The 16,534-nt window shown below is 38.0% G+C and overlaps 2 protein-coding genes across 3 annotated transcripts; one reads left to right on the top strand and one right to left on the bottom strand.

Moving 5' to 3' along the window:
- Window positions 1-6,351: 6,351 nt before the first annotated feature.
- LOC103959345 (two-component response regulator ARR1-like) lies at window positions 6,352-10,519 on the top strand. Of its 2 annotated transcripts, none has more exons than XM_009371696.3 (6): window positions 6,352-6,838; window positions 7,349-7,501; window positions 7,603-7,983; window positions 8,330-8,406; window positions 8,550-9,722; window positions 9,831-10,519. In XM_009371696.3, the coding sequence occupies exons 1-6, from the start codon at window positions 6,664-6,666 to the stop codon at window positions 9,900-9,902; spliced, it is 2,031 nt and encodes a 676-aa protein (XP_009369971.2). In that variant the 5' UTR covers window positions 6,352-6,663; the 3' UTR covers window positions 9,903-10,519. The 2 variants fall into 2 exon arrangements, with proteins under 2 accessions (XP_009369971.2, XP_009369970.2); XM_009371695.3 differs by having other exon boundaries at window positions 6,353-6,838; window positions 9,828-10,519.
- A 1,248-nt stretch (window positions 10,520-11,767) lies between these two features.
- On the bottom strand, window positions 11,768-14,661 carry LOC125477318 (COBRA-like protein 7). The gene is made up of 2 exons (XM_048584286.1): window positions 14,015-14,661; window positions 11,768-13,565 (listed from the first exon to the last, which is right to left on the bottom strand). Exons 1-2 carry the CDS (start codon window positions 14,565-14,567, stop codon window positions 12,145-12,147), a joined length of 1,974 nt encoding a protein of 657 aa, XP_048440243.1. The 5' UTR covers window positions 14,568-14,661; the 3' UTR covers window positions 11,768-12,144.
- Between the last annotated feature and the right edge of the window lie 1,873 nt (window positions 14,662-16,534).

The raw sequence follows: 16,534 nt of genomic DNA on the forward strand, positions 1-16,534 counted from the left end.
CATAATAATTAAATACCTTTTATTAAGTTTTTATTAATTTAATCATTTATCTTATAATATAATAAAATAATAATTTAATTTGACATATCGGGTGGACAATAAAACTTTAAAAAATGTCAAAATACCATATAGGCTATCAAATTTAAATTTTATGTTCAAAATTTGACATCTCCTTTGAAGACGCTCTAAGTGAAGCCAAAATAACTATGAAATAGTTGCTAGAAAGAATCTCTCGTTAAGAGTGGAGAGAGGATCACAAACCAGAGGCCAAATTTATGACATGCATGTAGGTATATTGTAACAAAGCAGAGACGGTCACAAACTAGATATCAAGTCTTGCGATAAAACTTTTAACACATGTAGAGCTGCATGTGCATGTGAATAAGTTGTGCCATGATCGTTTGAAGGTGATGGTGGTAAAACCAGACACAAGTGGGAAGGTTTTTAACTTTGTGATCATCATCGGATTTCATTCTTGGCATAGTAGCAGTATATATCCTCCAATGACTCAAACCCTATTTATAAACAGTCAAGTTGGGGTTGGGGTTAAATCGACCATGGACCTACTTGGCTAATTCTACTACAATGCGCGCACCTTGCCTGCGAGCCTGGCAAAAGATGATACAAGCCTGTGAGAGGTTGATTTATTTGCTTGGATGACAGGTGGCCTTCGCAAGCTTCACTTCAATAATTCTTCTGATGAATTCATAACATTTTCTGGATATCTGCATGTGGACGTGAACATTGCACAAGAAGTTGGATGTCGGGAGGAAGCAGAAACTAGCTGCCACGTGCTCGTCATCGTCACCATCCATCCTTCCTTTCTTTTTGTATAATTATTGAAAGTCCTAATGTTACCAAAAATGGTTTTAAATAGATGGGACAACGAACCCGCCCGGGGCCCTTTGATCCTTTACGACCACCACCCTAATAAAAAATTTAAATTAGTTTATATTATAGGGAACTTTAACGAAAAACTTCCAGCTTCTGACATTATTTATTTTAACGAAAATTAATATTTTTATATTAAAAAATCAATATTGGTAGTATTCATTTTACCTTTTATTAGTTTATTTTATCCTTATTTTTAAAACTCAAAAATTTCAAATCTTTTTTATTTTATCCTGTACAGTGTGCACTCAGATCACAACCTTCAGTATTTTCTAATCACCATATAATGTCTAGTTGTACAATACCGATAACATATCGGATCGATCTACCTTAAAATCAAAGTTTATTTTTTTCACTTTTTATATATGCATGCACCACTCGGCAGCCTATCTTTCTTCAGACTTCATCAGTTTATTTACCCTACTTGTTGGTTCTGGAAGATGATCGAGAACATTGACAAGTATGGTCCGATTTTTACGTTTGTGAAAACTCAATTTACTGGAAATCTATATGGGTTGAGAGTTGATACGATAACTACATTGAGAACTTGTATTGCACTGAAGAAGTTATAAAGACATATGCACGACGCATGTCCTAACACCAAAACTTCATCCCATCTTCATATACTATGTACCAAGCAAATATACCCATTAATTGATTGTTTACCAAAAAATTACTCATTAATAAGTATAACAGTTTGAAAAGTATGTATATCCGGTAAACGTTAATCACTGCTAGCATAAATTGATGACTTTTCCCTCGCATACACGAACAATAATGTCCTCAAACCTCCTCTATTTTGTGTCCCTAGTGATGAGCCGCGATAGGGACTTGTAAGAGGGGCGCACGTAAGTTACAACTGAGGGGCCCCACAATTCTTTCTAAAACACCGATGATGGTCGTGGAGTGGGGGCGCAACCCCATGCACCTTCCCGCGTTGGCCCAGCTCTCCCGCAAACGCATCAGCCCTTCTTCCGGGGCCCGCCGGTTGCGCTAAGGACGCCACCACGTGTCCGTCCGATTTCCCGGGTTTAGCACCGCTCAGCACGTCACGTCCGCGTCGCCTTCGTAGCTGATGTCGTGGATGGAGAGATTTTTAGTGTGATAGGTACATGGAGTGGTACACGTGTCAATATATAAATGGTGGGATACATGTATTAAAAAGTTAATAACTTAAAAAATAAAATTCTCCACCACTTTTATTAAAACACATAGTGCACCACTTGTGTTTCTGTTAGAATATAAAAAAAAATTCTCGTAGACGAGCCCAGAGTAGGCCTAGTGGGTCCCGACCCGAGTCAGCTCAATACTTGTCTTAAGTTCTTGTGGGTGGGTCTTTGACTCGTTGTTCATCCATCATTGCTACTTGGTATAGCACAGCTTAGCTGGATCTTGCTGTAAAATTTTGGATTAAAATATTGCAGTATCCAACGAAAAAAAGGGGTAAGAGTAAAACCTTCAAGGAATCTGTAAAAAAATTTTGATTGGATAATCGGAGTGAGGACATGCATGGATGCATGCTTTGTTTTTTACTTTGTTAACAATCAACTTAAAAGTGGTAAAAAGAGAGCAACAAAATGGTGTGAATGATGATGGGAAAGGCATGCCCACAAGTGATTTTGATAGTGATTAGATGCAAGTGATGTTAATGTAGCAACAATAGAACATGTGAGAGAATGGGTAAGTGAGATGCAAGCCTTTTAGTCAAGGGCAAACAAAAATTGTACAATGATTCTTAAACAACCCAAGAATATTCAACAATGGCACCCAAAACGTGTGAAAGGAAGTAGGGTGAAAAACCAAAAAGAGAAATAATAGTCGTGGACACGCATAAGTGATTGTGACCTATTAATGCATGATGAGAGCTATTTAGGTTTTTTTGTTATTGTGGGTTTAGAAAGCAACTTACATATATCAAGACGTCACAATACAGCAGTGAATATGTTTTATATAAGTTATTCTCGTGGATTTTGGGTCTTTTTATTCAATTGCTTTAATTAACCCTTGTATCTTGTTTCTTTATGACGGAATTATGAAATTCTTGAAATTTATCTTGAAGCTTTTATTTTCAATAAAACTTGTATACACATCATTTTCTTTAAATCACAAGCAAGCGTAGACGACTACTAAAATGATGTACCATGAAACAATGACAGCCAAAACATATAAAAGAATGTACGTTGAAAAACCAAAAATAAGAGAATGCTACAATTCTATGGGCTCAAGTGATGATGAGTCCGTCATGTCTTGTGGACTTACTCGCAAACACGAACGACTAACGTTATAGCATACAATTCAAACATAAATTACGTCGTTTCTTCCACGTTGGTTTTCACATCCAAAAGCATAAAAGCAATTAAGATGAAAACTTTGTCAAGAGATCACAAGTGTATATTCTCACAAGGCGCATGCAGAACAAGACTGAGGCCACTATCATATCATGTGGTAGTGTTGGTTTGAAAAGTGAGTTTGGAGAGGATGTGTGATTTTGCTTGATTGGGACTTGGGGAGATGACACTCATGATTTAATTGGCATTTGCCAAAGGAGATGGGGGAAAGTTAGCAAAAGTAGCTTTGGACTTTTTCTCCAACTTCCACGGTATGCCACGAGGCAATTCAACAGTAGCAGCAGCTCTAATCACCTGTAACCTACCCAAGGGAGCCACCAGCATCGCAATTTTGCATTGCATTTGCATTTGCATTTCGATATAGTTTAATGGACGAGCGTGAAATCAAGCTCGGGTTTACACACAAATATTATTCCATTTTTTTGCGTTAAAAGCAAACCCTAAATTACTAAACCCATCAAAAGCTAGAACAAGAAACGATAAATAGTAATTATAAAATTAATCAGTAACTTTATGGATTTAAATCTCTGCTGGGAAAGCCTAGAAAGGCCAGAGCTTCAAGCATAAAAGGCAACCACACTCGCAGACGCTGAGGTTTCATTTGCTGGTTTTTCTTGGGGCTGGAGAGGAAGAGTGGGTTTTTAGGTCACGAATTTACAGAGTTTTTCTTTTCCTGTGACGGTGAGAGATGAAAAGCAAAGGGAGGTTGGCGTTTGTTCATCGTAATAGAGAAAATGCTAGTTACTAGAGACTCACAGGGAATATACGGTTTCAGAATATGCTTAGTTGCTTTAGCATGGTTGTCACAGCTTTTCTTGTATAAGGAATCGGAAAGCAATACTTTTTTTATTATTTAATTATAGTTTGCAGGATTAATATATTGGTTTAGTTTGCTGATTCAGTTATGCTGTCTTGGATTCTATGGTACGAGGAAATTGTGATTACTTGGTAAAACTCCAAGTTTATATAAGAGGTTTTAGATTCGATTTTTTTCTACGGTCTCGCTTATAATTAAAAAAAGAAATATTGTCACTATTAATTTGAGCTAATGTTCAATGAAGACGTGTGGTTGAAGGAAGTTAATGTTCCACCTCAAAACCAATGCGGAATAAAGTTGGGATATGCAAAAGTCCCTTGAGTTTTCAATGTGGGGCAAAATTCTGTATCTTTACAAGCACCTTCACATATGAAGATACTCAAATAAAACACAAAGACAACACATATCAAATAAACATGTGTGATCGTTATACTTTTACACATAAGCCAAATATGTTTGATTTACAAATGATCATACAATTAACACATAAATCTAGCATCAAACATACCATATTCGTATCAATGAAGATTAAGAAATTAAGAAACGAATAAAGTAATTAGGTTTTAAAAGAAAACATCCAAACACACCACACCACACCACGAAAACTGAAAAGCAATGCATCTGCAGGTGCAGGGAGGATGAGTCATGACTAGGAAATGAGAGAGCAAACAATATAGGCCAAGGAAGCCTTATCCTGACAAATGGCCCCCCAAAGGACACGTGTCGAGAGGGGGAAACGGGTTGAGAGTGTGGTAACTGGTGGGAAAGTAAAAGCCGGACACAGACAACAACAGTAACAGTGCAGCGCAGCAGAGAATTACACCGGTTAACTCAACGGAGGTAAAAAAAATTAATAACTCAACGGAGCAGCTTTTTGGGAAAAGAAACAAAAGCTCATTGAACGGACTTCCGCAGCCCCTTGTCTGTTCCGTTCTGTCCTGCATCACGGGGAATCCTGTTTGCCTCTGGACTAATGGATTGGTACCTAATTTTCTTTTGTTTTTCTTTCTTTTCCTTAAAATTGAAAATTTTCTCCACAGTGTGGTCCAATCACATCATTTATTGAGTGTATTTTCATAATGTATAGAATTTCTTGTAATTTACTATAATCTGACTTCATATTGCGTAAAGTTAGTTTGAAAATTAACCTACTTGACCTGCTAATCGAAATTTTTTTCATAAATTAAAATTATTTTTTTGAGTTGGTACTATAAAATTTGCAAGTTTATTGTATGACCACTATTGGTGAATTGAAAGTGGAGAACCTGAACCACCCCGAGAATGTATGGAAGTGGTTGTTTACTTTGGCAACATGGTTTCCAAGTTTTGAACAAGCGAATATTATGTTGGTGTAAAACATTAATCGATCAAAATAGTAAACATTATCCTCTACTTCGTCATGAAAACGGCTTTTTGTTTTTGTACTTATATATGTAAGGTTGTCTTAGGTGTCTAAATGCTTATTCATGATGCACTTTTCGATAATTTATCTAGTCACACGTGTATTTTATATTCTTGACGTTATAGTTATTTTCATAATCTTAAAACTTTCCCGTATAGTCAACATTTTCAAAAAAAAAAAGAAGTTTGTTTGTATTTTAACTTTTGTTTCCTTTTCTAATGATAGAGTGCTAGTGACCCAAATTGAATCTCCTACAAGTAAATGAAACCCAAAATAAAATCAAAGGTAAATCAAAATTTGGACGACTTTATTGTTTTTCTAACTTGAATATTTTTCTTTAACTAGGTATCATTGGCTGCATGATTAAATTAGTAAAGAAGTATGATTCTCTTCCTCTAAAATTTCTTTTCTTTTTAGTATGTTTTTATTTGAACGGTTACGATTAAACCGCGTCAACATCAACATTTATGGAAGAAAAGGGAAGATGATTTGGAAGGAAGAGTATCGTACTCTGTTAGATTTAAGCTCAAAATTAATAAAAATTTGAACAAAAAAAATTTAAAATTTTAGATTAAATGATTTGACTTTGATTCAAACATTAGATAATTTGAAAGGTCAAACCACAGGAAACAGATAAAACGGGAAGGTAAATAGCAGAGTTAAAAAGGAAAAGATTATACAAAATTACAAATGGTAAGCAGTAAATTAAGGAAGGAACTTGTAAGTTAATCGAGCTAATTTTTTATTTATTTTTATTTGTATATGAGCTGGATCCACTCTTCCAGGAGTGACCCACCTCTGAATAAAATATTCAATTATTAAAAAAAGGTAACAAATAAATAATTAAATTCATAAAATAAACCCAAAACACAGACAATTAGAGCTTGGAAACAGAGACAGACAAGTCCAGCTCTTTCAACTTCAATCCGAAGAATATATATATATATATACACACACACACACACACATACATACATACATACATACATAATAAAAAATTTCTCAGCGGAAAATCAATTATCCTTTTCAAGTCTGTTGCTTTTGCTCAACTGGGTTCTTTGAGTTTTGAATTGGGTATGAATCAAAACCGGAGCTTAAGCATGTAATTCGGGTTATCTGGTAGGGAATTTATATATATAATTATATATAGATAGAGAGATATCTTGCAGTTTATTCGGTTTCCGAGATTTAGGTTTTTTGAAGCTATGCATCTGAGCAACGGCATGGGATCGATGTCAACGGCTAGTTCGAGTGGAGCTTGGAAATCGGGGGATGTGGTCACTGACCAGTTTCCTGCGGGACTAAGAGTCCTTGTGGTCGACGATGATCCTACTTGCCTTATGATCTTGGAGAGGATGCTCAGAACTTGCCTCTATGAAGGTACTCTTTTCTGAGTTTCTCTCTCTCTCCCTCTCTCTCCCCTCTCTCTCTCTAGAGACTTTGCTTCATGGGTTTTCTTCAATCCTTCTGTAGATGTCATTTACCTGTCTCCCAACATGGATTTATCGTTCTTGTGGGTGATTTACTGCAAGTTTTACCACTTGGGTTATAATTACTTGTGTTTTTCATGCTGTTGTTTAAGGGATTTGGAGCTTGTGGTAGAAGTTAAGATTTGGTAATTGATATCTTTTACTGCTTAAGTTGTGATTTTGTTTGGATTTGAATCATGGGTTGTGTTAAATTTTGTTACTTGCTCTCCAGATGGTTTGAAATTGTACAGTGTTAATTTTTTGTTTTTAAAAAGGTTAATCGTCTTGTTCCAGAAGTAAGATTTGAGTTTTGGTTTGTGTCTTTGTAGATTCATAGCCCTGTTTTATTAATTTTGTTCTATAGTTTGTTTATTTACTAAATTTGTGGATTGATTGAGTTGGTTTGTTTGGGATTTTTTAGTGACAAAATGTAATCGTGCGGAGATCGCACTTTCGTTGCTTCGAGAGAACAAGAACGGATTCGATATTGTTATCAGTGATGTGCACATGCCAGACATGGATGGATTCAAACTCCTAGAGCACGTTGGACTGGAGATGGACCTGCCTGTTATCAGTGAGTTCCTCGTTTGAGTAATTTTGTGTAGATTTAACTATTGTTAACCGGAATCGTATGTGTTAATTTGGAGCTGACACCTGATATGTGTAATTCCACAGTGATGTCTGCTGATGATGGAAAAAGTGTTGTTATGAAGGGTGTGACTCATGGTGCTTGTGATTACCTAATCAAACCGGTTCGCATTGAGGCGCTGAAGAACATATGGCAGCATGTAGTGCGGAAGAAAAAGAACGAGTGGAAGGATGTGGAGCAATCTGGAAGTGTGGAAGAAGGGGATCGGCAGCAGAAACCATCCGAAGATGCAGATTACTCGTCCTCGGCAAATGAAGGGACCTGGAAGAACTCAAAGAGGAGGAAGGATGAGGAAGAAGAGACGGATGAGAGGGATGATTCATCCACATTAAAGAAGCCGCGGGTCGTTTGGTCAGTTGAACTTCATCAACAGTTTGTGGGCGCTGTCAATCAACTAGGCATTGATAGTATGTCTTCTTCCCTATACTCTTCAATTTTATACTTCCTGATTGACTGTAGCCTAATATGTATAAGTGCTTTTGATCCTTTGAGTTTTGCACCTATTTCTTCAACTAGGAGCTCAGTCGGTTTGAATTTATGTACACACTCTTCACGCGAACGGAACGGGAATGCATGACTTTATTTTCCTTTGCTTTATATTTCTTCAACAGTGTAGAATGAATCACTTTATTTTCCTTTGCTTTTGGATAAAGTTGAATCATGGATTTATGTATGTATGATTAGTCGACGCCCGTCTCATTTTGTATCGCAAATTATTTTTAATAAAAATTCAAACTTGATTATTTGATACAGAGGCTGTTCCTAAGAAAATTTTGGAGTTGATGAATGTTCCTGGGCTTACTAGAGAAAATGTTGCTAGCCATCTTCAGGTATGATAATTATGCATATTATAATAATTTACGAGGAGCAATTCTCTTACAATATGAATTTGAGCAAAGTTCTGTTCTTATGTGACATGGTTAAAATATGTTTTTTGTTTGAGAATAACTCAGCGTGCCAATTTATGAAACAGAAATACAGATTGTACCTTAGAAGGTTAAGTGGGGTGTCTCAGCACCAGAATAATTTGAGCAACTCTTTCATGAGTCCTCAAGAAGCGTCTTTCGGAGCAATGCAATCGCTCAGTGGGCTGGATCTTCAGACGCTAGCTGTCACTGGTCAACTCCCTGTTCAAAGCCTTGCCACACTCCAAGCAGCCGGACTTGGGAGGTCAACGACAAAATCAGGCGTACCTATGCCCCTTGTTGATCAAAGGAACTTATTCAGCTTTGAAAATCCAAAGTCGAGGTTTGCGGAAGGGCAACATCATCTGAGCAGTAGCAAACCGATGAACTTACTTCATGGGATTCCAACAACTATGGAGGCAAAACAGCTTGCCAACTTGCACCAGTCTGCACAATCTCTTGGGGCTGTCAATATGCAAGTCAATGCTCATGGAGTCCAGAACAGTTCTCTACTTATGCCGGTAGCTCAATCGCAGCCAAGAGGGCAGATCTTGAATGAAACTTCTGGAAATCATGTTCCACGGCTCTCATCTTCAATGGGGCATCCCATCATGTCTAATGGTATGAGTAGTGGAGTTTCGGGAAGAAATGGAATGGTTGATAGCGGCAGAGGCGGAGGATATAATCCAATGCAACAAAACTCGTCAATTTTGAATTATCCCCTGAACAGCAGTTCACAACTACCATGCAACAGTTTTACTCTTGGAAGTACACCAGTAATGTCCAGCCTCACGTCTAAAGGAGCATTTCCAGAAGATGTAAATTCTGACGTAAAAATATCTTCTGGATTTATGCCAAGTTATGATATGTTTAACGAGTTACAGCAGCACAAATCAAATGATTGGGACTTGCAGAATGTGGGATTGACTTTTGACCCCTCTCAACATACAAACTCCATGCACAATAGCCTTGATCCGTCAGTTTTAGTTCATCAAGGATTTTCTTCTAGCCAAAGAGGTGGACAAAGCAGGAGTCCAACTACCGTCGGAAAAGCTCTGTTCTCAATGGGCGAAGGCAGTCATCTTGGGAATGTGCAAAATACCGGTCAACATCTTAACGGTTTTGTTGTTGACAATACAGTTAGGATTAAAGCTGAAAGTGCCCCCGACGCAACTTCTCAAACTAGCTTCTTTCATGAACAATACGGTCAGGATGATCTAATGAGTGCACTTCTCAAGCAGGTCAGTTTTTTGCCTTTATTCCATTTTACGGTATTTGAATTTTTAGATACATGTTTCGAGCTATCAAGGGCATTATTTACTCATGAAAGTTCTTTTGTTTTTCAGCAGCAAGATGGAATTGGACCCGCTGAAAATGAGTTTGACTTTGATGGGTATTCCTTGGATAATATTCCTGTGTAGAATGCGCTCCTACAGTATTTTGTATGATTGCAGATCTGGTGTACATAATTGCGGCAATGGAAGTCGTTTCTTCTGCAATCTGATGGTGGATATTCAAGTTTGTTTCTACATCAGAGAAAACCAGAGTGCGTAATTTCACAAATCATATCTTTCGTTGTGAATATCATGATCTGCTGTTTTTAGGAGATAAAAGATGAGGATGATGGATAACCGAGGTGGATCGAACATGTCTAAGGATATTTGTTATGCACAATACTGCTGCATGGTAGGCAAAGCATGCATGCAAAATTTAGAGGGGCTAGAAAGAAGCATCGTTTTCTGGGGTGCCGGTGAAACTTGTCCTCGGTTTTAGGCTCATCTTGAGTATTCTAGGGTAGGTTTTGATACTTCTTCTAACTCTAATAACACATGAAGCTTGCCGTTGGTGAATTTCTTCTGCCCTGTCCTTTGTTCCGTTTCGTTCTCGTTCAAGGAATTGAGTTTGATGTACATATATTCTATTTGGTTACTCAAGACATAAGTCGGGGGTATTCTTTTCTGGTTGTTTTTCTTGTACTTCAAATTTCTAGGAATTCTTGTATGTCCTCTATTCTTAATAATCTTCTCCTATCTTAGTACATGGTTTTTCTTATTTATTTATTTATTTTTGAAGTAGGGAGAAAAACTTCGGTGTGTCTGTCCGACTAGTGCAAGCTCTCACACCACGTGGAGCTAGTGTAGGGTCGGGTCAGATTGAAATACATGAAGTTGTGTGCTTTTACAAGAGGTGCTAACGAGGTGGTCCTAAGTTTTATGCTAGAGTTACAAATGAGCAATGCTAGTGGTCATGTTTCACTATTTTTAGGCACTAATTGGAAAAGGTGTATTGACTTGTGCTGGAGGGAGAGAAATGGGCAAACGGAATAATGCAGCATGAAGTGGTCGGATAAGATAATAAGAAGTGGTCCACATTAATTAAGCATGAGCTTTGGAATCATTCCAACTGCCACCAAAAAGAAGCAAAACAAAAAAAGGAAAGAGCCTGCAGAATAGAATAGAATATTAACAAGGAATAATTTCAGTTGAACAAGTCGCCAAAGTTGGTTAGGTTTTCAATTAAACAACACCTCTCCTTCTTCACAACTAGCGACATGAACTTCTTCAGTTCTGTGCGGGCTTTATTTTTAGCTACCCTCGTTAAAACACAAATTTCGTTTCACTTTGAATTTGTGAACTCTCATTCCTGAAATTCAAAAGTCGCCCTCAGAAACTTGTGTGGGACCCATCACTTAATAAGATTGTCACTTGCCAATGAATTTGATTATAAACCTCTATTGTGTGTTAACATTCAATAATAATAAAAAAAAATTAAAATCGAGTTTTAAGGATAAAATGACAAATTTAACATAAAATATTATAAATCTCCATTATGCGTTAACGTCCCACATAACGGAATTAACAAAATTAAAGCAATATGAAACGAATTTTGAGTTTTATAGAAATGACGATTTTTTAGTTTTAAGGAGCAAAATAAGATCCAAAGTCAAGTTCCAAGGGGCAAAGTTGAGCGAATTTTGAGTTTCAGAGAATAAATTGGCAACTTTTGAGTTACAAGAGATAAAAGTGAAAATAAAATTGAGTCATAGGGAGTGCAACTAAAATAAAGCCTTGGTGCAATTACCACTTGAACTTAAAAATAGGATAGGGCTATTCACACGTTCATTTTCACCTCTCACACACCCTTATTAATTTTTTGTCATTGATTTTCTTTAATTCATTCAATCCGGCAACTGAAAATTAAAAAATGTGTGTGAGAAGTAAAAATGCACATGAATAACACTAGGGAAGAAAAAGCGGCATAAACACTAGTCTTGGAAACATTAGGGTGAGTCTAGAACGAGATTATATTATCACTTCCACAACCAACAAAGTGTAACAAATAACAAAAAAGAATCAAGGACAAGCATCTAGTTCAATGTATATCGTTTATACAAAATATGAGAACATTAGCTATATATAGTTTCGCTGTTACTTTGCGGTGTGTCGATCCTCCCTTCAGTATTTGCAGATGAAAAGCAAAAGAATACCAGCCGCAACCAAAATCCGCCTAAAAACATCTTTAAGTACCGGCAATGCCATGCACGCCTTCTGGTAGTTGGGATTTCGCAAAACCACCCCGTTGAGCACGTATCAATCTAAACCACCGAAAGAATATAAACATCAGCAGTAGCTACGAGATCTAGCATTGCCTCATCCCTCAGCTCTACTGCTGCATCACCATAAACGCTACAACCATTACGAGAACCGAGAAAATTAGAGATGTGCTTTTTCTGTAACCACTGCTAGGATATGCTGTAGGAAGAGAGCACTCCTCCCCGTTAAAGTATACTTTCGTCGGAAACCCATCTCCACCAACCAAATTGATTCCGGGAGTAATCTTCTTTGTAAACGAGAGCACTGACTGCTGTTTCCCAGGCACCCTAGGATCCTTCTTTGGGTTGGCTCCATCTGTTTCCGCCACAAGATAGTTCAATCCTTTGAGGCCTTGCATGAATACGGTATTATTGACACCATTAATTTCCAAGTGACTTGCGTTGAAAGAGTACGCCTTTTCGAAACCAGGGCCTGCTTTATCCAGTTGTACTGCAGCGAACCAATCAACAAAAGCCGTTTCATCCCAATTGAAGACTGTGACTCTTGCACTCCATCCACGAGAGTAGTCTGTATATAAATGCCAGTTGATGCTGATCCCACAGTTATCACCACAAGGTGTTGGGTTTGGGACTGGTAGATGTTTAATATCAGCCCAAGATTTTGCCTTGACAGTTCGGTTGTCAAAGGGAACAAGAAGTGACTTTGGTGGGAGAAGCATAGCTGGTGCAGTTGTGCTACAAGTTCGAGCTGTATTACTAGGGCAGCCACAAGCGCAAGTGTTGCATGGGACGACAGAATCATTGTAGAAAGCAGAAAATGAAACACAGCAACTAGGGATTGCTCCTTTGGGTTGGGTAATATTGCACACAACCTGCCAGCTGGCTACTGCAGATATATTCACTGGCAAGCCAGATCGGTCAGGGAACTGACTGGGACTCACCCGGACAGGAGGGCCACATTTATAATCAGGGTTGAGCGTGCCTTTGATTCCCCAGTTTTGTGGCGGTGAGAGCTGGGACCGGTTGAGATTTGGAGGCATTTTAAAAACTTGCATCTGGAATGATGAAACTGACTTGCTTGCATCCATTGTTGGTGGCAAGATAGTACCATTTCGGCAACAATAAGGGACCAGACCAAGAAGTGTGTCATTGGCTTTTGTTGGAGGAAGGTCAATAATTGTTGGCCGTCTTTCACAATTCAATACAGTTGAGAAGTCTAGATTCTCGTAGAATGTACCTTGTTTACCGAATATACAATCAGAAGAATCAACAACAGATGGATAAGCCCCTTTCGTTGAAAATATGAACTCATCTTCCATCCAGTCCCAGCTCAGTTTCCAATTATCAAGACGACCAAGGGAGTTATGGTTGGCGATTGTCACTTGCGCCGTGTAATCTGTTGCCCGAGTACTGATCACATCATACATAATTGTAAGATCTCCCTTTTGACGGGGGAGGAACTCTTCATCCACAGTGATGTTCGTTTTGAAATTTGCGTCTACGGTGCAACAGACTTGCATTTCATGGGTCCCTGTAATGAACATTATCAGAGCAGTGTATGAAAACCCAACTTAGTGTATGAAGTAAAACATGGGGTCGACATTAAGCATGCTCAACTAATGTTTTGTGGTTCAAGACATTCTCTGTCGACTATCAAACTTTCCTAGTGACTGAAGGCAAGTCAGCAGCTTTGAGGCAGTTTGCATAACAGATGCATATCCTAAGGAGACTCATACGGTCCACCTCGTACCGAAATAAAATGTTCAATAAATGACTAAACAAAATCGAAATACCAAGTATTGTCTCATCAAATTCAACTCATTTTATACAGTTAATTGCAATAAACATTCAAAAGAGCTATCAAAAGTATTCAATTCACAACAGCTAAATCTAATCTGTATACTCCAAATCAAAGTCCATCAAAAACCAACATCCAAAAATGTACCGAAAGAACACAAAAAATGAAGTGTAACAGCTCACCTTGCATTGCAGCCGCTGGGCAGACGAACCCATCATTGGCCAGAGTAATATTGGAAGGCATGGGAACTTTGGGTGGGGCCACACCGAACTGGGTCCCGATCAATTTGACCTGAACCTGCATCTGGGCCAAGTCCCCCGCGGTCTTAACCGCCGTCTTCAGATCGGTCATCGGATACCCAGCAAAAACGGTGCCGTTTCCGACACCCCCAGGGATACTAGTACCGTCGGCCAAAACGGCATTGGAGGCAGAGACCAAGTACTCCTTGTTGGTAAACCCCACAAACACCCTCCACGACTTGAGATCGTCGAGCCCGTTGTTGAGCACCGTGAGAACCGACTCAAACTTGTAAGGCTGCTGTTTCGGGTCTTTGACCTCGGGCGGGAGCTGGGCTCCGGTATTATAGGCGTAGGACAGGAAGACGCCGTTGCAGGAGTCGGAAGCCGGCGCCGGAGCTGCGGCGGTTGGCTGGGCGAGTGAGAAGGGCAGGATCGCGAGGATAATGAAAAGATTGAGGGCCATGATCGGAGGCCAGTTCCTGAAGCCCGAGTCCATGGCTTTTGGTTTTCTTGGGGTTCTCCAAAGTTTGGATTTTTGAATTTGGAGAAACAGATAGGGTTTATATATGTGCGACTGTTTCTGCGTGCGCTTTTTTTCAAACGCGTAGACAGAGAGAGAGAGAGAGAGAGAGAGAGAGAGTAACGTTGGATAAATTATGTAATATTAATACAGCATAGTGGAAGCTGTAATTTGACAATATTGTTTTGTTTAAATTTTTTAAAATATATGCTTTATGTATTTGTTGCCGTCTTTGAGTGATTCAATTTCAAAGGTTGGTGGATTTCGGTTTATGTTTGAAAGCAAATGGCAAGAAAGTGCGTGTGTAAAAAATACTAGTGTTAAGACTGCTGCTTGTGTTTGTTTTGAGCGTGAAAAGGTCCTTTTGTCTTTGTCTCAACGAACCTTTCCCCTCTCTTCCTATTTGATTTTGAATCCATGTTCGTTAATCGGTTAAGGGAGCCGATCGCTTCGGATGAAAATGTTCTCTTATCAAACTTAAGTTAATAGACAATTAAATTGTGTATTTATCAGTCGTACGTTTAGGACAATGGTTACAAATAGAATGCCCAAACAAAAATCAATACGATCAAATTCTCGATTCACTGTCTATCAATATAAGTATCTTATGTTGTCAGACAATTTGTAAGAGAATAACGCTGTGAAAGAATTTTGTTTCATGTAAATAATTGGGTAACCAACAAAGTCTATGCATGTCAATCTGTTGCGGGCACGTCCTTTTGTCTGAAGCTCATAGACACCAAAACGTGGCTCACTCGTTTGCATTTGGATCTATATGTTTTGTTAATGGACTCGGCCTGGTTTTCCACAATCTGACCATTGCGGCCCTTCACATGGACCCAATTTTGAAAGTCCTCTACATGCAGGTCGTTTTGAGGGGTGCAATTTGGGTTGGATCAAAATCTTATTCTGTTTATGTTTAGTTTGATTTTAAACCCGATTCAGGCCGGCTAGAATTAAGTAAAACCTCGTTTCAACGCCACCCAATCTCAATTGGTTATTTATTGGGTTGAGTTGGACTGAGTTGGGTTTATGCTTGTCTGTCCATGTTAACTCAAATCTAACCCAAGTTATATTCTGATTTCTTTCAAACATAATACACACTTCGCTTCATATTATACAAGCTACGTATAAATTTTGGGAGGAAATTACTTGAATTTGGTGGTGATTTTCATTTGGTCAATGATTGATGCTATTTAGTTTGACTTTTGTGTGAAGGTTAATTTATGGAATTGAATTCTAACTAGTACTGATGTTATCTAGTTCAAACTTTTGAAAAAATCTTTTAGAATAAGATATCAAAATATTGAACTTGATAAAGTTGAGCAATCCGAATAAACCTAGACCTAAATGAAACTTGAACCCGAAAGAGCCTGCATGAATCCAAACCCAACCCAAGTCCAAATTGTGATAGTTGAATATTAGAGATCAATTGACATTCAACCCGCCTGAGTTGCACCTCTAAATCTTATCGTAACATATGAATATCTTGAAAAGGACTTTTGTTGTTACATTAAACTATGAAGATAACCTTATAGATTAAATAATTATTTTGATTAACCAATATCCGTCCAATTATGATATTTTGTTTGGACCCTTGGATGTAAGACGTTTGTTATGACCATCAACTGAAAGAAAAATTTGTTGTAAAATTATACTAATCTCAAGTTATATACCTTTTTTTCCCAAAAAAAAAGGTTATTATTATTATTTTTAGGGGGAGGGAGAGGATTTGAAACCAGTGGCGAAGCTAGAAATTTACAATAATGAGGCACAAATAAGAAGCTTACAAAAACTAAATATACTTTTATTTATAATTGGCAACAACATATTCTCATATTTTAAAACATTGTATCACAACATCATTTACAATAGAATCAAATACATTTTTCATTACATATAACCAAGTTATTATTCGACCATTGACTTCCATTCATTTTTCA

The sequence above is a fragment of a genome, unplaced genomic scaffold (assembly GCF_019419815.1).
Source record: "Pyrus x bretschneideri cultivar Hongxiangsu unplaced genomic scaffold, Pyrus_bretschneideri_v1 Contig21, whole genome shotgun sequence".
Classification (NCBI taxonomy): domain Eukaryota; kingdom Viridiplantae; phylum Streptophyta; class Magnoliopsida; order Rosales; family Rosaceae; genus Pyrus; species Pyrus x bretschneideri.

Excerpts from the sequence above, each read along its gene's own strand:
- LOC103959345 (XM_009371695.3), top strand. The coding sequence starts at position 6,664 with ATGCATCTGAGCAACGGCATGGGATCGATGTCAACGGCTAGTTCGAGT. Across the intron at positions 8,407-8,549 it reads ATGTTGCTAGCCATCTTCAG|AAATACAGATTGTACCTTAG; the intron begins GTATGATAATTA and ends TTTATGAAACAG. Across the intron at positions 9,723-9,827 it reads TGAGTGCACTTCTCAAGCAG|CAGCAAGATGGAATTGGACC; the intron begins GTCAGTTTTTTG and ends TTTGTTTTTCAG.
- LOC125477318 (XM_048584286.1), bottom strand. The coding sequence starts at position 14,567 with ATGGACTCGGGCTTCAGGAACTGGCCTCCGATCATGGCCCTCAATCTT. Across the intron at positions 13,566-14,014 it reads CCCAGCGGCTGCAATGCAAG|GGACCCATGAAATGCAAGTC; the intron begins GTGAGCTGTTAC and ends TGTTCATTACAG.